We start from the raw sequence: 23,852 nt of genomic DNA on the forward strand, positions 1-23,852 counted from the left end.
TCTCTCCTTCTTTAACACGCTCCTGAAAAACCGACCTGTTCGGCCCAGCGTTGGGTCACCTGAAAGAAGGAGAGAGAGGCAGAGAGGTTGAGGGAGGGAAATCCAGAGCCCCGGGGCCCCAGGCAGCTGAAAGCATGGCCACCGATGGCAGAGCGATGGAAATGGGGGCGAGGGGTATGTGCAAGAGACCGGAATTGGATCAACGCAGAGATCGCAGGAGGGTTGTAGGGGATGCAGGTGGTTACAGAGATGGGGGGGCATGGTGGGGGGATGAGGAGATCATGGTGGGACTTGATGAGAATTTTGAAATCGAGGCGTTGTCGAACCGGGAGCCAAGGTAGGTCGGTGAGCACAGGGGGTGATGGGTGAGTGGGACTGGGTGCGAGTTAGGACACGTGTCAGTAAGCACTGGGGGTGATGGGTGAGTGGGACTCGGTGCGAGTTAGGACACGGGGCACATGGGGTGATGGGTGAGTGGGACTCGGTGCGAGTTAGGACACGGGGCGGTGAGCACAGGGGGGGATGGGTGAGTGGGACTCGATGCGAGTTAGGACACGGGGCAGTGAGCACAGGGGGTGATGGGTGAGTGGGACTCGGTGCGAGTTAGGACACGGGGCAGTGAGCACAGGGGGTGATGGGTGAGTGGGACTCGGTGCGAGTTAGGACACGGGGCAGTGAGCACAGGGGGTGATGGGTGAGCGGGACTCGGTGCGAGTTAGGACACGGGGCAGTGAGCACAGGGGGTGATGGGTGAGCGGGACTCGGTGCGAGTTAGGACACGGGGCAGTGAGCACAGGGGGTGATGGGTGAGAGGGACTCTGTGTGAGTTAGGACACAGGGCAGTGAGCACAGGGGTGATGCGTGAGTGGGACTCGGTGCGAGTTAGGACACTGGGCAGTGAGCACAGGGGTGATGGGTGAGCGGGACTCGGTACGAGTTAGGACACGGGGCAGTGGGCACAGTGGGTGATGGGTGAGCGGGACTCGGTGCGAGTTAGGACACGGGGCAGTGAGCACAGTGGGTGATGGGTGAGCGGGACTCGGTGCGAGTTAGGACACGGGGCAGTGAGCACAGTGGGTGATGGGTGAGCGGGACTCGGTGAGAGTTAGGACACGGGGCAGTGAGCACAGGGGGTGATGGGTGAGCGGGACTCGGTACGAGTTAGGACACGGGTCAGTGAGCACAGGGGTGATGGGTGAGTGGGACTTGGTGCGAGTTAGGACACGGGGCAGTGAGCACAGGGGGGGATGGGTGAGTGGGACTCGGTGTGAGTTAGGGCACGGGGCAGTGAGCACAGTGGGTGATGGGTGAGTGGGACTCGGTGCGAGTTAGGACACGGGGGCTGCCGAGTTCTGGATGAGCTGAAGTTTATGGAGGGTGGAAGGTGGGAGACCGGCCAGGAGAGCGTTGGAGGACCTGGAATATCTGGAGCAGGAGAAGGTTAGGGGACCTGGGATATCTGGATCAGGAGAAGGTTAGGGGACCTGGGATATCTGGATCAGGAGAAGGTTAGGGGACCTGGGATATCTGGATCAGGAGAAGGTTAGGGGACCTGGGATATCTTGAGCAGGAGAAGGTTAGGGGACCTGGGATATCTGGATCAGGAGAAGGTTAGGGGATCTGGGATATCTGGATCAGGAGAAGGTTAGGGGACCTTGGATATCTGGAGCAGGAGAAGGTTAGATGACCTGGGATATCTGGAGCAGGAGAAGGTTAGGGGACCTGGGATATCTGGATCAGGAGAAGGTTAGAGGACCTGGGATATCTGGATCAGGAGAAGGTTAGAGGACCTGGGATATCTGGATCAGGAGAAGGTTAGAGGACCTGGGATATCTGGATCAGGAGAAGGTTAGAGGACCTGGGATACCTGGATCAGGAGAAGGTTAGAGGACCTGGGATATCTGGATCAGGAGAAGGTTAGATGACCTGGGATATCTGGAGCAGGAGAAGATTGAAGGACCTGGGATATCTGGATCAGGAGAAGGTTAGAGGACCTGGGATATCTGGAGCAGGAGAAGGTTAGATGACCTGGGATATCTGGAGCAGGAGAAGATTGAAAGACCTGGGATATCTGGATCAGGAGAAGGTTAGAGGACCTGGGATATCTGGATCAGGAGAAGGTTAGAGGACCTGGAATATCTGGAGCAGGAGAAGGTTAGATGACCTGGGATATCTGGAGCAGGAGAAGATTGAAAGACCTGGGATATCTGGAGCAGGAGAAGATTGAAAGACCTGGGATATCTGGATCAGGAGAAGGTTAGAGGACCTGGGATATCTGGATCAGGAGAAGATTGAAAGACCTGGGATATCTGGATCAGGAGAAGGTTAGAGGACCTGGGATATCTGGATCAGGAGAGCGTTAGAGGACCTGGGATATCTGGATCAGGAGAGCGTTAGAGGACTTAGTCTATCTGGAGCAGGAAGAAAAGAACGTGTGAGAGAGAGAGATGGGATTTTTTTGCGCGAGTGTGGGTGGTGAGCCGTTGAGTCTCTCACCTCGCCCTTCTCATTCCGAATCCGGGTGTTGAACTCTTTGCCCTCAATGCACAGGAAGTCCTCCCCGGGTAGAAGGATACCACACTTAGCCGCGATAGCCCGCGCGGTGCTGATGTTGTCGCCCGTCACCATGCGGACAGTGATACCAGCTCGCTGGCACGTTCGGATGGCGTCTGGGACCTACAGAAAAATAACTGAATTATGAAGGGCAAATAAACCAGAACATCGTACGGCACAGGAGGATCCCATTGGGCCCCTCGAGCCCCGTGCTGTGCCGGCTCAGTGACGGAGCGACCCCAATCAGTCCCACACTCCCCCCCCTGCCCTTTCCCCACAGCCCCGGCACATTTCCCCTCCCAGTATTTATCCAATTTCCCAGTTTGAAAGTCACGATTGAATCTGCTCCGACCGAGCTTTCAGGCAGCGCGTTCCCGATCACAACAACTCGCTGCGTAAACACATTCTCCCCCCATCTCCCCCTCTGGTTCCATCGCCGATTATCGTCAATCTGTGTCCCTCTGGTTACCCACCCTCCTGCCCCCAGGGAACAGCTTCTCCCGATCGACTCAATCAAAACCCCTCGTGATTGTGAACACCTCGATTAAATCTCCCCTCAACCTTCTCTGCTCCGAGGGGAACAACCCCGGCTTCTCCAGTCCCTCCCCGTCACTGAAGGCCCTCATCCACGGGACCATTCTGGTCAAGCTCCCCCCGGATCTTCTCTGCTGATGATACAACGATGGGAGGAAAAGCAATGTGTGAGGAGGACACAAAATCTGTAAAAGGACACAGACAGGCTCAGTGAGTGGGCAAAAATTTGTCAGATGGAGTATAATGTGGGAAAGTGTGAGGTCATGCACTTTGGCAGAAAAAAATCAAAGAGCAAGTTATTATTTAAATGGAGAAAGCTTGCAAAGTGCTGCAGTACAGCGGGACCTGGGGGTTACTTGTGCATGAAACACAAAAGGTTAGTATGCAGGTACAGCAAGTGATCAGGAAGGCCAATGGTATCTTGGCCTTTATTGCAAAGGGGGATGGAGTATAAAAGCAGGGAAGTCTTGCTCCAGTTATACAGGGTATTGGTGAGGCCACGCCTGGAGTACTGCGTGCAGTTTTGGTTTCCGTATTTACGAAAGGATATACTTGCTTTGGAGGCAGTTCAGAGAAGGTTCACTCGGTTGATTCCGGGGATGAGGGGGTTGACTTATGAGGAAAGGTTGAGGAGGTTGGGCCTCTACTCATTGGAGTTCAGAAGAATGAGAGGTGATCTTATCGAAACGTATAAGATTATGAGGGGGGCTTGACAAGGTGGATGCAGAGAGGATGTTTCCACTGATGGGGGAGACTAGAACTAGGGGGCATGGTCTCAGAATAAGGGGCCGCCCATTTAAAACTGAGATGAGGAGGAATTTTTTCTCTCAGAGGGTTGTAAATCTGTGGAATTCGCTGCCTCAGAGAGCTGTGGAAGCCGGGACATTGAATATATTTAAGACAGAGATAGACAGTTTCTTAACCGATAAGGGGATAAGGGGACGGGCAGGGAAGTGGAGCTGGGTCCATGATCGGATCAGCCATGATCGTATTAAATGGCGGAGCAGGCTCGAGGGGCCGAATGGCCGACTCCTGCTCCTGTTTCTGATGTTCTGTAACATATATCTCATGTAAACTGAAGTCGCATCTCCTTGATCAGGACGACATTATTCCGCTGTCAGGGAGTGTTGGTTACGTGGAGAGACTGGAGATGCTGGGATTATTCTCCTTAGAGCAGAGAAGGTTAAGGGGAGAGTTAATCGAGGTGTTGAAAACGTGGAAGGGTTGTGATCGGGAACGCGCTGCCTGAAAGCTCGGTCGGAGCAGATTCAATCGTGACTTTCAAACCGGGAATTGGATAAATACTGGGAGCGGAAATGTGCCGGGGCTGTGGGGAAAGGGCAGGGGGGAGTGTGGGACTGATTGGGGTCGCTCTGTCACCGGGCCGGCACAGCACGGGGCTCGAGGGGCCCAGTGGGATCCTCCTGTGCTGTGTGGTTCTATGATTACAGCACTGACGACACTTCAAAAGACGTCCTTGGTTCGAAAGCGATTAGGGACATTGGGGCTGTGGAAGGTACGATGGAAATGAACGTTTTTTTTCTGGTCAATAACAACAACTTACACTTATATAGCACCTTTAATGTAGTAAAACAGCATGAGGTGTTTCCCTGGAGGGGAAATCAGACTTAAATATGACACCGAGCCACATAAGGAGATATTAGGACTGATGATAAAAGCTTGGTTATTATTCGTTCCTGGGTTGTGGGCCTCGCTGGCAAGGCCGGCATTTATTGCCCGTCCCTAATTCCCTTGAGAAGGTGGTGGTGAGCCCCCTTCTTGAACCGCTGCAGTCCGTGTGGTGAAGGTGCTCCCACAGTGCTGTTAGGGAGGGAGTTCCAGGATTGGGACCCAGCGACGATGGAGGAACGGCCGATATATTTCCAAGTCGAGGGATGGTGTGTGACTGGGAGGGGAACGTGGAGGTGATGGTGTTCCCATGGACCTGCTGCCCTTGACCTTCTGGGCGGTAGAGGTCGCGGGTTTGGGAGGTGGGCCGAAGAAGCCTTGGCGAGTTGCCGCGGTGCATCTTGTGGACGGTGCACACTGCAGCCACGGTGCGCCGGTGGTGGAGGGAGGGAGTGTTGGAGGTGGTGGGGAGCGGGGCCCATCGAGCGGGGCTGCTTTGTCCTGGATGGTGTCGAGCTTCTCGAGTGTTGTTGGAGCTGCAACTCATCCAGGCAAGTGGGGAGTGTTCCATCACACTCCTGACTTGTGGGTTGTAGATGGTGGAGAGGCTTTGGGGAGTCAGGAGGTGAGACACTGGCTGCAGAATACCCAGCCTCTGACCCGCTCTTGTGGCCACAGTATTTATGTGGCTGGTCCAGTTAAGTTTCGAAGCTTGGTCAAAGAGGTAGATTTTAAGGAGAGTCTTAAGGAAGAAGGGAGAGACAGACAGGTTCAGAGAGGGATCTCCAGAGATTAGGGCCCAAGGAGGCAATGGTGGAACGATGGTAATCGGGAGATATGCAAGAGGACAGAATTAGAGGACTGCAGAGATCTTGAAGGGTTGTAGGGGCTGGAGGAGATTCATCATCACAGGCAGTCCCTCGGAATCGAGGAAGACTTGCTTCCACTCTTAACACGAGTCCTCAGGTGGCTGAACAGTCCAATACGGGAACCACAGTCCCTGTCACAGGGTGGGACAGACAGTGGTTGAAGGAAGGGGAGGGTGGGACTGGTTTGCCGCACGCTCCTTCCGCTGCCTGCGCTTGGTTTCTGCACGCTCTCGGCGACGAGACTCGAGGTGCTCAGCGCCCTCCCGGATGCACTTCCTCCACTCAGGGCGGACTGGTCTTTGGGCCCAGGGACTCCCAGGTGTCGGTGGGGATGTTGCACTTTATCAGGGAGGCTTTGAGGGTGGTCCCTGTAACGTTTCCTCTGCCCACCTTTGGCTCGTTTGCCGTGAAGGAGTTCCGAGTAGAGCGCTCGCTTTGGGAGTCTTGTGTCGGGGACATGCGGACAATGTGGCCCTGCCCAGCGGAGCTGGTCGAGTGTGGTCAGTGCTTCGATGCTGGGGATGTTGGGCCTGGTCGAGGACGCTAACGTTGGTGCGTCTGTCCTCCCAGGGGATTTGCAGGATCTTGCGGAGACAGCGTTGGTGGTATCATCTAGTGGGATTAGACTGGATGACCTTTTGTTGGATGGAGCAGATATAACGGTAAGTACTGCAGGGAATAGAATACGGCCAGGGTGATCTCCTGGGCTAGTGTCGATCGCCTGGGTGGGTCGGAGAGGAATTTTCCCAGATTTTTTCTCCCTAAATTGGCCTGGGTTTTGATCAGGTTTTTGCCTCTCCCAGGAGATCACATGGCTCCGGTTGGGGAGGAGTGTAGAATGTTTCCGTGTGAGGGGTGTCGCAGTTGTGTGGGGCGGACTGGTTGGGCCGGGTGCCTTTCCACCATTGTTCATGGGTTTATATGTAACCTTCAGGGCTGCTGACCGAGGGCCGGGCGGCTCTTTGTCGGCCGGCGCGGACACGATGGGCCGGAATGGCCTCCTTCTGCGCTGTACATGTCTATCTTTCTATTTCTCCAGCGACTTGAGGTGTCTACTGTACATGGTCCATGACTCTGAGCCATACAGGAGGGCGGGTATCACTACAGCCCTGTAGACCATGAGCCTGCTGGTGGATTTGAGGGCCTGGTCTTCGAACACTCTTTTCCTCGGGCGGCCGAAGGCTGCTCTGGCGCACTGGAGACGGTGTTGGACCTCGTCGCCGATGTCTGCCCTTGTTGATAGGAGGCTCCCGAGGTATGGGGAATGGTCCACGTTGTCCAGGGCCGCGATGAAGGTGAGGAGGATTTTGAAATGGAGGCGCTGACGGACCGGTTGCCAACGTTGGTCAGCGAGCACAGGGCATCGATGGGGGAAACGGGACGGAGTGCGAGTTCGGACACGGGAGCAGTGTGGGAGCGCCAGCCTGCATTTCTGAAAGGCTTTGCTTCGGCGCAGCGCGGCGATATCGAAAGGGTTCCTAGTTGAAGTTTGAAGTTTGGATTAAAAAGCGGGTGTTTGGACCGGAACAGGCAGCTGGACGAGATGGAGCCATTTCGCCATTGAAGTGTGTCTCTCTGATCACCTGTGTGTTGACAGGACATCATGGTGGGGGTCGATTTGTGGCAGTGAGACGTGACTTCGGGATAATGAGCGGCTGGTCGCTTGTCTGCCTGTTAAGGGTTTGAGGTTTGAGGCCCCCACCTGCGGGAAAGCATCAGCGGCCAGGGGCAGCGAGGCAGGGTACCACGGCGAGACACAGCGCGAGCGGAGAGTGACGTCACCAAGGCCCAGGGCGGTGATCGGAGCGCGGGCAGGTACAGCAGGTCGGGGGGGGCGAAGGAGCGGCGAGAGACTGTGGAGGGACGTGATCGGGGGGGCCCAGGGGAGCCGAGGGCCCAGGGGTCAGCACGGGGGCCCAGCCCACACTGTGTGCGATATGTGGGCGCACTGGGCCCGTGCAGCAGAGCTGGTCTCCAGTCGTCCTGGTTGACCCTTGCCCCTGGACCCAGACCTCGCTCTGTCAAGCCCCGTGTGGTGGCTGGTGTACAACGGTCACCCCACGTTAAAACAATCCAGCCACAGGCATCTCCCGCCGTTCAGGATGTAGTTCGGGATCTGGAATATTAGGTCCGTCATTGGAACACCTGTGAACTCATCCCTTTTGGCGTGGGAGCAAGTCATCCTCGCTTCGATGAAGTATTTGAGTGTACCTTTGTTACTATGCAAGGCTTTGGACAAGGTCCCACACAAGAGATTGGTGTGCAAAATCAAAGCACATGGTCTTGGGGGTAATGTACTGACGTGGATAGAGAACTGGTTGGCAGACAGGAAGCAGAGAGTCGGGATAAACGGGTCCTTTTCAGAATGGCAGGCAGTGACTAGTGGGGTGCCGCAGGGTTCAGTGCTGGGACCCCAGCTGTTTACAATATATATCAATGATTTAGACGAAGGAATTGAGTGTAATATCTCCAAGTTTGCAGACGACACTAAGCTGGGTGGCAGTGTGAGCTGTGAGGAGGACACTAAGAGGCTGCAGGGTGACTTGGACAGGTTAGGTGAGTGGGCAAATGCATGGCAGATGCAGTATCATGGGGATAAATGTGAGGTTATCCACTTTGGTGGCAAAAACAGGAAGGCAGAATATTATCTGAATAGTGACAGATTAGGAAAAGGGGAGGTGCAACGAGACCTGGGTGTCATGGTTCATCAGTCATTGAAAGTTGGCCATGCAGGTACAGCAGGCGGTGAAGAAGGCAAATGGCATGTTGGCCTTCATAGCGAGAGGATTTGAGTATAGGAGCAGGGAGGTCTTACTGCAGTTGTACAGGGCCTTGGTGAGGCCTCACCTGGAATATTGTGTTCAGTTTTGGTCTCCTAATCTGAGGAAGGACATTCTTGCTACTGAGGGAGTGCAGCGAAGGTTCACCAGACTGATTCCCGGGATGGCTGGACTGACCTATCAAGAAATACAGGATCGACAAAGCTTATAATGACTGGAATTTAGAAGAATGAGAGGGGATCTCATAGAAACATATAAAATTCTGACGGGACTGGACAGGTTAGATGCGGGAAGAATGTTCCCGATGTTGGGGAAGTCCAGAACCAGGGGTCACAGTCTAAGGGTAAGGGGTAAGCCATTTAGGACCGAGATGAGGAGAAACTTCTTCACTCGGAGAATTGTGAACCTGTGTGTGTGTAGTGCGCGTGTAATTCGAGGTTGAAAGCAACAAAGGGAAAAGATGAAGGTAGCTTCACAACAGGCAGCAGAGTTCGGGACCAGCTGAGGGCCCCGGAGGTTGGGAGGACAGGGCAGGAGAGCGATGGGAAGGCAGAGCGCAGGAAGGCGCGGTTGGAGCGGGCGTTACCTCCGGACGGACAGGGTCCTCGATCCCCACAACGCACAGGCACACCAGGTTGCTGACGATCGCGACCTCGTCGTCCCAGTCGGGCTCCGGCAGGGCGGGCAAGTCGCGATAGGCCACGCAGATGGTCCGTAGCCCGTTGCACGCCATGGGCTCGATGGTGTTCTTCACCATCTGATCGCGGTCGAGCGGCCGGAAGGTCCTGGTCTCGCCTTCAGCGCCGAGAATGCTGGTGCACCTGAGGAAGGGCCAGAGCACCACGTCAATCAGTCACCGCTTCGGTCCCATCACACACTCCCAGGGCAGGTCCAGGGGGTTAGATACAGAGTAAAGCTCCCTCTACACTGTCCCATCAAACACTCCCAGGGCAGGTCCAGGGGGTTAGATACAGAGTAAAGCTCCCTCTACACTGTCCCCATCAAACACTCCCAGGGCAGGTCCAGGGGGTTAGATACAGAGTAAAGCTCCCTCTACACTGTCCCGTCAAACACTCCCAGGGCAGGTCCAGGGGGTTAGATACAGAGTAAATCTCCCTCTACACTGTCCCATCAAACACTCCCAGGGCAGGTCCAGGGGGTTAGATACAGAGTAAAGCTCCCTCTACACTGTCCCATCAAACACTCCCAGGGCAGGTCCAGGGGGTTAGATACAGAGTAAAGCTCCCTCTACACTGTCCCATCAAACACTCCCAGGGCAGGTACAGGGGGTTAGATACAGAGTAAAGCTCCCTCTACACTGTCCCATCAAACACTCCCAGGGCAGGTACAGCACGGGGTTAGATACAGAGTAAAGCTCCCTCTACACTGTCCCATCAAACACTCCCAGGGCAGGTACAGCACGGGGTTAGATACAGAGTAAAGCTCCCTCTACACTGTCCCATCAAACACTCCCAGGGCAGGTACAGGGGGTTAGATACAGAGTAAAGCTCCCTCTACACTGTCCCATCAAACACTCCCAGGGCAGGTACAGGGGGTTAGATACAGAGTAAAACTCCCTCTACACTGTCCCCATCAAACACTCCCAGGGCAGGTACAGGGGATTAGATACAGAGTAAAGCTTCCTCTACACTGTCCCATCAAACACTCCCAGGGCAGGTACAGCACGGGGTTAGATACAGAGTAAAGCTCCCTCTACACTGTCCCCATCAAACACTCCCAGGGCAGGTACAGGGGATTAGATACAGAGTAAAGCTTCCTCTACACTGTCCCATCGAACACTCCCAGGGCAGGTACAGGGGGTTAGATACAGAGTAAAGCTCCCTCTACACTGTCCCCATCAAACACTCCCAGGGCAGGTCCAGGGGATTAGATACAGAGTAAAGCTTCCTCTACACTGTCCCATCAAACACTCCCAGGGCAGGTACAGCACGGGGTTAGATACAGAGTAAAGCTCCCTCTACACTGTCCCCATCAAACACTCCCAGGGCAGGTACAGGGGATTAGATACAGAGTAAAGCTTCCTCTACACTGTCCCATCGAACACTCCCAGGGCAGGTACAGGGGGTTAGATACAGAGTCGAGCTCCCTCTACACTGTCCCCATCAAACACTCCCAGGGCAGGTACAGGGGGTTAGATACAGAGTAAAGCTCCCTCTACACTGTCCCATCAAACACTCCCAGGGCAGGTACAGCACGGGGTTAGATACAGAGTAAAGCTCCCTCTACACTGTCCCCATCAAACACTCCCAGGGCAGGTACAGGGGGTTAGATACAGAGTAAAGCTCCCTCTACACTGTCCCATCAAACACTCCCAGGACAGGTACAGGGAGTTAGATACAGAGTAAAGCTCCCTCTGAACTGTCCCCATCAAACACTCCCAGAGTAACATGCCCGAAGGGGGCTTACTGGGCCTAATCCCATACTCGCGTTGCTATGGTAACAGGCCCGAAGGGGGCTGACTGGGCCTAGTCCCATACTCCCGTTGCTATGGTAACAGGCCCGAAGGGGGCTGAATGGGCCTAGTCCCATACTCCCGTTGCTATGGTAACAGGCCCGAAGGGGACTGACTGGGCCAACTCCCATACTCCCGTTCCTATGGTAACAGGCCCGAAGGGGGCTGACTGGGCCTAGTCCCATACTCCCGTTCCTATGGTAACAGGCCCGAAGTGGGCTGACTGGGCCTAGTCCCATACTCCCGTTCCTATGGTAACAGGCCCGAAGTGGGCTGACTGGGCCTAGTCCCATACTCCCGTTCCTATGGTAACAGGCCCGAAGTGGGCTGACTGGGCCTAGTCCCATACTCCCGTTCCTATGGTAACAGGCCCGAAGTGGGCTGACTGGGCCGAGTCCCATATTCCCGTTCCTATGGTAACAGGCCCGAAGTGGGCTGACTGGGCCTAGTCCCATACTCCCGTTTCTATGGTAACAGGCCCGAAGGGGGCTGACTGGGCCTAGTCCCATACTCCCGTTGCTATGGTAACAGGCCCGAAGGGGGCTGACTGGGCCTAGTCCCATACTCCCGTTCCTATGGTAACAGGCCCGAAGTGGGCTGACTGGGCCTAGTCCCATACTCCCGCGCAAACGAGAGAGCTAAAGCACGCACTTCTTCAGGACAATCTCGGAGGCTCCCTTGCAGAAAAGACGGAAGTTGCCATCAGGCATCTGGATGATGGTGCTCATGGACTTGCGCATCGAGTTGAAGGTGTAAACCTTGTAGAGCTGCTCCTCGGGGATCTGGTTGCGAATGGCCTGGTAGTCCCGCTTCAGGTCCCGCGTGAATCCCAGCAGGGCGCACTCGGTCTTGTTCCCGATTTGGCGAGGCAGCCCGCCTTCGATCTCCGGGGCCTGTCGGGGGGTTGGTGGGGTGGGGGGGGGGAAGGGAGAAAATCCGAGTCAGGAAAGAGAGAGAGAGAGAGAGAGAGAGAGAGAGATGTTAGGCTTACGCTGAGTAATCGATCACGAGATTCGTTCTTTGGATCGGGGAGTCATATCGAACGGTTACCGCACGGCAGGGGGCCTTTGGGCCTGTCGGGCCCGTGCCGGCTCTCTGCAAGAGCACCTCAGCCAGTCCCACACCCCCGCCCTTTCCCCGTAGCACAGCAAATTACTTCCGTTAGGTATTTATCCAACTCCATTTTGAAAGCCGCGATTGAGTCTGCCTCCACCGTCCTCTCAGGCAACGCGTTCCCGATCTTAACCACGTTTTTCCTCATGTGGTCTTTGGTTCTTCTGCCAATCGCCTTAAATCCATGTCCTCTGATTCTCCGCCCTTACACCAATGGGAACAGTTTCTCTCTGTCTCTGTCCACACCCCTCATGATTGTGAACCCCTCGATCAAATCTCCTCTCAACCTTCTCTGCTCCAAGGAGAACAACCCCGGCTTCTCCAGTCTCTCCGCACCCCATCACCATCTCCTTCCATTCCTTTCCCCCTCGTGTGTTTATCCAGCCTCCCCTTAAATGCATCGCTGCTATTCGCCTCCACCCCTCCCTGTGGCAGCGAGTCCCACATTCTCACCGCTCTCTGGGTAACGATGCTTCTCCTGAATTCCCCATTGGGTTTATCAGTGACGGTCTCACATAGAAACATAGAAAATAGGTGCAGGAGTAGGCCATTCGGCCCTTCGAGCCTGCACCACCATTCAATAAGATCATGGCTGATCATTCCCTCAGTACCCCATTCCTGCTTTCTCGCCATACCCCTTGATCCCTTTAGCCGTAAGGGCCACATCTAACTCCCTTTTGAATATGTCTAACGAACTGGCCTCAACAACTTTCTGTGGTAGAGAATTCCACAGGTTCACAATTCTCTGGGTGAAGAAGTTTCTCCTCATCTCGGTCCTAAATGGCTTACCCCTTATCCTTAGACTGTATCCCCTGGCTCTGGACTTCCCCAACATCGGGAACATTCTTCCTGCATCTAACCTGTCCAGTCCCGTCAGAATCTTATATGTTTCTATGAGATCCCCTCTCATTCTTCTAAATTCCAATGAGTATAATCCTAGTCGATCCAGTCTTTCTTCATATGTCAGTCCTGCCATCCCGGGAATCAGTCTGGTGAACCTTCGCTGCACTCCCTCAATAGCAAGAATGTCCTTCCTCAGATTAGGAGACCAAAACTGTACACAATATTCCAGGTGGGGCCTCACTAAGGCCCTGTACAACTGCAGTAAGACCTCCCTGCTCCTATACTCAATTCCTCTCGCTATGAAGGCCAACATACTATTTGCCTTCTTCACCGCCTGCTGTACCTACATGCCAACTTTCAATGACTGATGTACTATGACACCCAGGTCTCGTTGCACCTCCCCTTTTCCTAATCTGTCGCCATTCAGATAATATTCTGCCTTCGTGTTTTTGCCCCCAAAGTGGATAACCTCACATTTATCCACATTGTACTGCGTCGGCATCTAATATCGATGGCCCTCTAGTTCTGGTCTCTCCCAGCTAGTGGAAACATCTCCTCTAGGTCTACCCGATCGAAACCACTTCAGAGTCTTAAAGATCTCGAGCAGGTCACCCCTTGGCATTCTCCTCTGTCGAGAAACGAGGCCCCAGATCAAATACAAAGATTGTGCTTAAAACACAGCAAAATAACAAAGATAACATGCTGATATCGACAATGTTTGCAGGAGATGGCTCTCGAATGTCCGAGGGGCCCATACCTGAGTCAGGTATTTTTGGGACAGGCTGGGTCAAAGAGCTGGGTTTGAAGGAGCGTCTCAAAGGAGGAGAGAGAGCGAGGCGGAGAGGTTGAGGGAGGGAGTTCCAGAGCTCGGGGCCCAGGCGGTTGAAGGCACGGCCGCCGATGGTGGAGCGATGGAAATCGGGGGATGGGGTGGGGAGGGGCCGGGCGGTTGCCTGAAGCTCCAGAGCTGGAATGGCGAACTGGAAAAGTTGGAGACGCAACAGATTCTTACGCAAGTTCAGGGGCCGGGGAAGGAGGAGGAAGGAACAAAAGGGAAGGTCGGTGGAAGGGGTGGAAGGCAGGAGAGATTAGAGAGGCAGAAGGGATGATGGGAAAAAAACGAGATGGTAATGGGACAAGTTAAGAAACAAAAGATACATCTAGATGGCGGAATCATGACCAGCTGCCCTGGGAAAGAGAAAAACATAGAAACATAGAAAATAGGTGCAGGAGTAGGCCATTCGGCCCTTCGAGCCTGCACCACCATTCAATAAGATCATGGCAGATCATTCCCTCAGTACCCCCTTTCCTGCTTTCTCTCCATACCCCTTGAACCCTTTAGCCGTAAGGGCCACATCTAACTCCCTCTTGAATATATCTAGCGAACTGGGCATCAACAACTTTCTGTGGTAGAGAATTCCACAGGTTCACAATTCTCTGAGTGAAGAAGTTTCTCCTCATCTCGGTCCTAAATGGCTTACCCCTTATCCTTAGACTGTGACCCCTGGTTCTGGACTTCCCCAACATCGGGAACATTCTTCCTGCATCTAACCTGTCCAATCCCGTCAGAATGTTATATGTTTCTATGAGATCCCCTCTCATTCTTCTAAATTCCAGTGCGTATAAGCCTAGTCGATCCAGTCTTTCTTCAAATGTCAGTCCCGCCATCCCGGGAATCAGTCTGGTGAACCTTCACTGCACTCCCTCAATAGCAAGAGAGAAGAGCTGGGTTGCAAATAATAAGGATGTAAGAGAAGGTATAATATGGTGTGAAATTGTTGAAGTCAATGTTGCGTCGACGAGTGCCTAAATGAAAGATGGGGAGGAATTACTTCTCTCAGAGGGTTGTAAATCTGTGGAATTCTCTGCCCCAGAGAGCTGTGGAGGCTGGGGTCATTGAATATATTTAAGGCGGAGATAGACAGATTTTTGAGCGATAAGGGAGTGAAGGGTTATGGGGGGCGGGCAGGGAAGTGGAGCTGAGACTATGATCGGATCAGCCATGGTCGTATTAAATGGCGGAGCAGGCTCGAGGGGCCGAATGGCCGACTCCTGCTCCTGTTTCTTACATAATGGGCCTCGGTGAGACCACACCTGGAGTATTATGTACAGTTTGGGTCTCCTTACCTAAGGAAGGATATACTTGCCATAGAGGGAGTGCAGCGAAGGTTCACCAGACTGGTTCCTGGGATGGGCAGGACTGCCGTATGAGGAGAGATTGGGTCGACTGGGCCTGTATTCACTGGAGTTTAGAAGAATGAGAGGGGATCTCATTGAAAGGTATAAAATTCTGACGGGGTTGGACAGACTGGATGCGGGGAGGATGTTTTCCCCGGGGCTGGGAAGTCTAGAACAAGGGCTCACAGTCTCAGGATACGGGGTAGGAAATTTAGGAGCGAGATGAGGAGAAATGTTTTCACTCCGAGGGTGGTGAGCCTGTGGAATTCTCTCCCACAGAAGGCTGTGGAGGCCAAGTCACTGAATATATTTAAGAGGGAGATGGATCAATTTCTAGACACAAAAGGCATCAAGGGGTATGGGGAGAAAGCGGGAATATGGTGTTGGGATAGAGGATCAGCCAGGATCATATTGAATGGTGCAGGCTCGAGGGGCCGAATGGCCGACTCCTGCTCCTATTGTCTATGTTTCTATGTAAAGGAGGAGAGAGAGGCGGAGAGGTTTAGGGAGGGAGTTCCAGAGCTTGGGACCCAGGCAGTTGAAGGCACAGCCGCCAATCTTGCAGGGGGTGGGTTAATGCGTGTGGGCCGAACGGACAACTCCATCTGCGCCCTCCAGGGCAACCAGTGCCCCCGTCGCCAGTACCCGGTCGCTTACCAGTAACTTGGTGGTATAGGCGCAGTTGATGGCAATGGCATGCGACAAAAGGTCCAAGATTTTGGTCGGGACACTGTTGGGTGCTGGGATCTCCTTGTAGAACACGTCACCCACAAAGGCCTCGACCACAGTCATGCGGTTGGTTGTCAAGGTACCCGTCTTGTCCGAGCAAATTGCCGTGGCGTTTCCCATCGTCTCGCAGGCGTCCAGGTGTCGCACCAGATTATTGTCCTTCATCATTTTCTGGAAAAACCAAAACGGAGCACCAAGGATCGCTGGGCATAACAAGACCTCCGACTGTCAACCCCACCCCCTCCCCCGGGGTCCCAGCGGGTAGCTGGGTGCTCTGCTCCCTTCCGGTCCGCACTGTCGGAGGGGCGGTACTGAGGGAGCTCCGCACTGTCGGAGGGGCAGTACTGAGGGAGCGCCGCACTGTCGGAGGGGCGGTACTGAGGGAGCGCCGCACTGTCGGAGGGGCGGTACTGAGGGAGCGCCGCACTGTCGGAGGGGCGGTACTGAGGGAGCGCCGCACTGTCGGAGGGGCGGTACTGAGGGAGCGCCGCACTGTCGGAGGGGCAGTACTGAGGGAGCCCCTCACTGTCGGAGGGGCGGTACTGAGGGAGCGCCGCACTGTCGGAGGGGCAGTACTGAGGGAGCACCGCACTGTCGGAGGGGAAGTACTGAGGGAGCCCCTCACTGTCGGAGGGGCGGTACTGAGGGAGCTCCGCACTGTCGGAGGGGCAGTACTGAGGGAGCACCGCACTGTCGGAGGGGCAGTACTGAGGGAACGCCGCACTGTCGGAGGGGCAGTACTGAGGGAGCCCCTCACTGTCGGAGGGGCGGTACTGAGGGAGCGCCGCACTGTCGGAGGGGCAGTACTGGGGGAGTGCCGCACTGTCGGAGGGGCAGTACTGAGGGAGTGCTGCACTGTCGGAGGGGCGGTACTGAGGGAGTGCCGCACTGTTGGAGGGGCGGTACTGAGGGAGTGCCGCACTGTCGGAGGGGCGGTACTGAGGGAGCGCCGCACTGTCGGAGGGGCAGTACTGAGGGAGTGCCGCACTGTCGGAGGGGCGGTACTGAGGGAGTGCCGCACTGTCGGAGGGGCGGTACTGAGGGAGTGCCGCACTGTCGCAGGGGCGGTACTGAGGGAGTGCCGCACTGTCGGAGGGGCGGTACTGAGGGAGCGCCGCACTGTCGGAGGGGCGGTACTGAGGGAGCTCCGCACTGTCGGAGGGGCGGTACTGAGGGAGCGCCGCACTGTCGGAGGGGCGGTACTGAGGGAGTGCCGCACTGTCGGAGGGGCGGTACTGAGGGAGCGCCGCACTGTCGGAGGGGCAGTACTGAGGGAGCGCCGCACTGTCGGAGGGGCGGTACTGAGGGAGCGCCGCACTGTCGGAGGGGCAGTACTGAGGGAGCAACGCACTGTCGGAGGGGCAGTACTGAGGGAACAACGCACTGTCGGAGGGGCAGTACTGAGGGAGCGCCGCACTGTCGGAGGGGCAGTACTGAGGGAGTGCCGTACTGCGCTGTCGGAGGGGCAGTACTGAGGGAGCGCCGCACTGTCGGAGGGGCAGTACTGATGGAGCGCCGCACTGTCGGAGGGGCAGTACTGAGGGAGTGCCGCACTGTCGGAGGGGCAGTACTGAGGGAACACCGCACTGTCGGAGGGGCAGTACTGAGGGAGTGCCGCACTGTCGGAGGGGCAGTACTGAGGGAGCGCCGCACTGTCGGAGGGGCAGTACTGATGGAGCGCCGCACTGTCGGAGGGGCAGTACTGAGGGAGTGCCGCACTGTCGGATGGGCAGTACTGAGGGAACACCGCACTGTCGGAGGGGCAGTACTGAGGGAGCACCGCACTGTCGGAGGGGCAGTACTGAGGGAGTGCTGCACTGTCGGAGGGGCAGTACTGAGGGAGCGCCGCACTGTCGGAGGGGCAGTACTGAGGGAACACCGCACTGTCGGAGGGGCAGTACTGAGGGAGCGCCGCACTGTCGGAGGGGCAGTATTGAGGGAGCGCTTCTCTTAAAGGGGCACTCACCTTGACGGAGTAGGCTAAGGATATGGTGACGGCCAGCGGAAGACCCTCAGGAACGGCCACCACCAACACGGTCACTCCGATGATGAAAAACTTGACGAAGTATTGCACGTAGACCGGTGTGCATTCCATCACCCAGACATTCCCTTCGATCCAGAAGGTCTGGATCACAAAGTTTAACACCAGGATGATGACTGTTATGGCGGACATCACCAAACCTGCAAACGGAGGCGAAAAGAGAAACTCTCGGTGATCTGTAACGAAAAGACCTTCGCCGCACAGGAGGATCCCATTGGGCCCTTCGAGCCCCGTGCTGTGCCGGCTCTGTGACAGAGCGACCCCAATCAGTCCCACACACTCCCCCCCCCCCTTTCCCCACAGCCCGGTACATTTCCCCTTCCAGTATTTATCCAATTCCCGGTTTGAAAGTCACGATTGAATCTGCTCCGACCGAGCTTTCAGGCAGCGCGTTCCCGATCACAACAACTCGCTGCGTAAACACATTCTTCCCCATCTCCCCCTCTGGTTCCATCGCCGATTATCGTCAATCTGTGTCCCTCTAGTTAAACATAGAAACATAGAAATAAGATCATGGCTGATCATGCAACTTCAGTACCCCATTCCTGCTTTCTCTCCATACCCCTTGATCCCTTTAGCCGTAAGGGCCACATCTAACTCCCTCTTGAATATATCTAACGAACTGGCCTCAACAACTCTCTGCGGTAGAGAATTCCACAGGTTCACAATTCTCTGGGTGAAGAAGTTTCTCCTCATCTCGGTCCTAAATGGCTTACCCCTTATCCTTAGACTGTGACCCCTGGTTCTGGACTTCCCCAACATCGGGAACAATCTTCCTGCATCTAACCTGTCTAAACCCGTCAGAATTTTATATGTTTCTATGAGATCCCCTCTCATCCTTCTGAACTCCAGTGAATACAAGCCCAGTTGATCCAGTCTTTCTTCATATGTCAGTCCTGCCATCCCGGGAATCAGTCTGGTGAACCTTCGCTGCACTCCCTCAATAGCAAGAATGTCCTTCCTCAGATTAGGAGACCAAAACTGAACACAATATTCCAGGTGTGGCCTCACCAAGGCCCTGTACAACTGCAGTAAGACCTCCCTGCTCCTATACTCAAATCCTCTCGCTATGAAGGCCAACATACCATTTGCCTTCTTCACCGCCTGCTGTACCTGCATGCCAACTTTCAATGACTGATGAACCATGACACCCAGGTCTCGTTGCACCTCCCCTTTTCCTAATCTGTCACCATTCAGGTAATATTCTGCCTTCGTGTTTTTGCCACCAAAGTGGATAACCTCACATTTATCCACATTATACTGCGTCTGCCATGCATTTACCCACTCACCTAACCTGTCCAAGTCACCCTGAAGCCTCTTAGCATCCTCCTCACAGCTCACACCGCCTCCCAGCTTAGTGTCATCTGCAAACTTGGAGATATTACACTCAATTCCTTCGTCTAAATCATTAATGTATATTGTAAATAGCTGGGGTCCCAGCACTGAGCACTGCGGCATTCCACTAGTCACTGCCTGCCATTCTGAAAAGGACCCGTTTATCCGACTCTCTGCTTCCTGTCTGCCAACCAGTTCTCTATCCACGTCAGTACATTACCCCCAATACCATGTGCTTTGATTTTGCACACCAATCTCTTGTGTGGGACCTTGTCAAAAGCCTTTTGAAAGTCCAAATACACCACATCCACTGGTTCTCCCTTGTCCACTCTACTAGTTACATCCTCAAAAAATTCCAGAAGATTTGTCAAGCATGATTTCTCCTTCATAAATCCATGCTGACTTGGACCGATCCTGTCACTGCTTTCCAAATGTGCTGCTATTTCATCTTTAATAATTGATTCCAACATTTTCCCCATTACTGATGTCAGGCTAACCGGTCTATAATTACCCGCTTTCTCTCTCCCTTCTTTCTTAAAAAGTGGTGTTACATTAGCTACCCTCCAGTCCATAGGAACTGATCCAGAGTCGATAGACTGTTGGAACATGATCACCAATGCATCCACTATTTCTAGGGCCACTTCCTTAAGTACTCTGGGATGCTGATTACCGACCCTCCTTCCCCTGGGAACAGTTTCTGCCGGTCTACTCGAACAGAAACCCTCATAATTTTGAACATCTCTAATAAATCTCCCCTGGACCTTCTCTGCTGCAAGGAGAACAACCCCAGTTTCTCCAGTCTTGACATGTCACTGAAGTTCCTCATCCCCAGGACCATTCTGGCCAATCTCCCCTGGACCTTCTCTGCTCCAAGGAGAACAACCCCAGCTTCTCCAGTCTCGACACGTCACTGAAGTTCCTCATCCCCGGGACCATTCTGGCCAATCTCCCCTGGACCTTCTCTGCTCCAAGGAGAACAACCCCAGTTTCTCCAGTCTCGACATGTCACTGAGGTTCCTCATCCCCGGGACCATTCTGGCCAATCTCCCCTGGACCTTCTCTGCTCCAAGGAGAACAACCCCAATTTCTCCAGTCTCGACATGTCACTGAAGTTCCTCTTCCCCGAGACCATTCTGGCCAATCTCCCCTGGATCTTCTCTGCTCTAAGGAGAACAACCCCAATTTCTCCAGTCTCGACATGTCACTGAAGTTCCTCATCCCCGAGACCATTCTGGCCAATCTCCCCTGGACCTTCTCTGCTCCAAGGAGAACAACCCCAATTTCTCCAGTCTCGACATGTCACTGAAGTTCCTCATCCCCGAGACCATTCTGGCCAATCTCCCCTGGACCTTCTCTGCTCTAAGGAGAACTGTCCCCGATTCCCGCCGAATGGAAGTCACGGCGTCTCGTGCTGCTGATTGTTGCTTACCCGCTTTGCCGATCTGCACGGCCAACTTGGTCAGCTTTCCCTGCAGGACCGACTTCTCCTTCTTGGGCACGTGGGACTTCCTCTTCTCCCGCTCATCCACCTCTCCCCCCTCAGCGCTCTTCAGCGGCTGCATCTCCATGGCAATGGCGCCGTCCTGTTTCTTGGCTGCGGGCGGGACAGAGAATGGTTGGCGTGAGCGAGCGGCACTCCCGCGTCCCAAGGCTCGCGGAGCGTTTCGCGTGGGAGGCGGGAGGTCAGAGGGGAAAGGTCGCGGGCCCCCCCCCCCACCCCCCACCGGCCGGGGAGGAATGGAGGGGTCAGAGGAGAAAGGTCGCGGGCCCCCCCCACACCGGCCGCGGAGGAATGGGGAGGTCAGAGTGGAAAGGTCGCGGGGTCCCACCAGCCGGGGTGGAGGGGAGAGGTCAGAGGGGAAAGGGCGCAGGACCCACCAGCCAGGGAGGAGCATTGAAAAGAGGTCAGAGGGCAAACGTCACAGGCTAACGAGAAAAGAAGGAGTGGAGTAAGAAGGAATGAAAGACGTGCATTTGTACAGCGCCTTTCACGACCACCGGACGTCCTAAAGCGCGTTACGGCCAATGAAGGACTGTTCTTTGAGTGCACTCACTGCTATATTGTGCGAAACGCCAATTTGCGCACAGCAAGCTCCCACACACAGCGCTGTGATAATGTCCCAGATCCTCTGTTTTAGTGATGTTGGTCGAGGGATAAATATCGGCCCCAGGACACCGGGGAGAACTCCCCCTACTCTTCTTCCAATAGTGGCCCCGGGATCTTTTACATCCACCCGAGAGGGCAGACGGGGGCCTCGGTTTAATGTCTCATCTGAAAGACGGCCCCTCCGACAGTGCGGCGCTCCCTCAGTACCGCCCCTCCGACAGTGCGGCGCTCCCTCAGTACCGCCCCTCCGACAGTGCGGCACTCCCTCAGTACCGCCCCTCCGACAGTGCGGCGCTCCCTCAGTACCGCCCCTCCGACAGTGCGGGGCTCCCTCAGTACCGCCCCTCCGACAGTGCGGGGCTCCCTCAGTACCGCCCCTCCGACAGTGCGGCACTCCCTCAGTACCGCCCCTCCGACAGTGCGGCACTCCCTCAGTACTGCCCCTCCAACAGTGCGGCACTCCCTCAGTACTGCCCCTCCAATAGTGCAGTGCGGCGCTCCCTCAGTACCGCCCCTCCGACAGTGCGGGGCTCCCTCAGTACCGTCCCTCCGACAGTGCAGCGTTCCCTCAGTACTGCCCCTCCGACAGTGCGACACTCCCTCAGTACTGCCCCTCCGACAGTGCGGCACTCCCTCAGTACTGCCCCTCCAATAGTGCAGTGCGGCGCTCCCTCAGTACCGCCCCTCCGACAGCGCAGTGCGGCACTCCCTCAGTACCGCCCCTCCGACAGTGCGGGGCTCCCTCAGTACCGTCCCTCCGACAGTGCAGCGTTCCCTCAGTACCGCCCCTCCGACAGTGCGGCGCTCCCTCAGTACTGCCCGTCCAACAGTGCGGCGCTCCCTCAGTACCGCCCCTCCGACAGTGCAGCGTTCCCTCAGTACTGCCCCTCCAATAGTGCGGCGCTCCCTCAGTACCGCCCCTCCGACAGGAGTGGCCTTGACATTAAACGTTAATTCCGAGAGACGCAGAGACAATCCTGAAGGATTGGTTGCCCCCCCCCAGGCAGGAAGGAACGCTGCCCTTGCTAGGGTCCCCTGCGTTCAGTGTACATCGCTCGTTCTCTCTCGCTCAAACACAATCATTACCTTTGGTTTGACTGGCCTCCATAGCCACCTCTTGCAGTTTGCCTGAAACGGGGAGAAAGGAAACGAGAAAAAAAAGACAAAAAGAGCTTGAAAACTAGAAGATCCACCAGACGAGACAGCGGGAGAAAACACAGGAGCAAACACACACAGGACACACGAAAAGAGAGACAGAAAGAGCCCTCTCGAACGTCAAGGAGCTGTTGTGGGAGGTGGAGTTCGGAAGGATGGAAGTTCTCAGCTTGTCGCTCACGAAACCCTTTCTCAGCGGGGTGACTCCTTGGGGAGGGAGTGGGCGGGGTCTTTCTGCCGATCGGTTGGCCAAACGGGCTGCAGTACGAGCGCCCGGTCTGTGCAGCGATGACACGGAGTGCCCATTCAGTTGTCAGCATTGCTCCGGACACCATAACTGGTCAACCCCTTCCCCAGACACAGACCCCCCTCCAACCGCACCGCACCGCCTGTACTATTGGTACCGCATTGTCACGATCGGGCCCCAGGTCGGATATCCTGGCCCCCAACGCCCAGATCCAAGGAGTTTTAGCAACAGATCCGTCAGAAGGGTCAACAGAACTCGTCCCATTTCTCATAGTCTCATCGAACTCTCTCCCCATCTCCCTCAACCCCACCTTCTCCCCAATACCCCTCCTACCCACCTACTCCCCAATACCCCTCCTACCCACCTACTCCCCAATACCCCTCCTACCCGCCTTCTCCCCAATACCCCTCCTACCCACCTACTCCCCAATACCCCGCCTACCCACCTTCTCCACAATACCCCTCCTACCCACCTTCTCCCCAATACCCCTCCTACCCACCTACTCCCCAATACCCCTCCTACACACCTTCTCCCCAATACCCCTCCTCCTCACCTTCTCCCCAATACCCCTCCTACCCACCTACTCCCCAATACCCCTCCTACCCGCCTTCTCCCCAATACCCCTCCTACCCACCTACTCCCCAATACCCCTCCTACACACCTTCTCCCCAATACCCCTCCTCCTCACCTTCTCCCCAATACCCCTCCTACCCACCTTCTCCCCAATACCCCTCCTACCCACCTACTCCCCAATACCCCTCCTACCCGCCTTCTCCCCAATACCCCTCCTACCCACCTACTCCCCAATACCCCACCCACCCACCTTCTCCACAATACCCCTCCTACCCACCTTCTTCCCAATACCCCTCCTCACCTTCTCCCCAATACCCCTCCTACCCACCTTCTCCCCAATACCCCCTCCTCCTCACCTTCTCCCCAATACCCCTCCAACCCACCTACTCCCCAATACCCCTCCTAACCACCTTCTCCCCAATACCCCTCCTACACACCTTCTCCCCAATACCCCTCAACCCTACCTTCTCCCCAATACCCCTCCTACCCACCTTCTCCCCAATACCCCTCCTACCCACCTACTTCCCAATACCTCTCCTCCTCACCTTCTCCCCAATACCCCTCCTACCCACCTTCTCCCCAATACCCCTCCTACCCACCTTCTCCCCAATACCCCTCCTACCCACCTTCTCCCCAATACCCCCTCCTACTCACCTTCTCCCCAATACCCCTCCTACCCACCTTCTCCCCAAT

General features: G+C 55.4%; 1 protein-coding gene across 1 annotated transcript in view; it reads right to left on the bottom strand.

The window, feature by feature from the left end:
* The window catches only part of LOC139253260 (plasma membrane calcium-transporting ATPase 3-like), a 144,689-nt gene that overhangs the window by 84,533 nt on the left and 36,304 nt on the right, over positions 1–23,852 (bottom strand). The window contains 7 exon segments of the mRNA XM_070873472.1: positions 2,497–2,676; positions 8,952–9,186; positions 11,490–11,731; positions 15,630–15,872; positions 17,668–17,882; positions 20,507–20,671; positions 22,271–22,312. Coding sequence (XP_070729573.1) covers positions 2,497–2,676; positions 8,952–9,186; positions 11,490–11,731; positions 15,630–15,872; positions 17,668–17,882; positions 20,507–20,671; positions 22,271–22,312 — 1,322 coding nt within the window.

This window comes from Pristiophorus japonicus, unplaced genomic scaffold (assembly GCF_044704955.1).
Source record: "Pristiophorus japonicus isolate sPriJap1 unplaced genomic scaffold, sPriJap1.hap1 HAP1_SCAFFOLD_484, whole genome shotgun sequence".
NCBI classification, from domain to species: Eukaryota; Metazoa; Chordata; class Chondrichthyes; family Pristiophoridae; genus Pristiophorus; species Pristiophorus japonicus.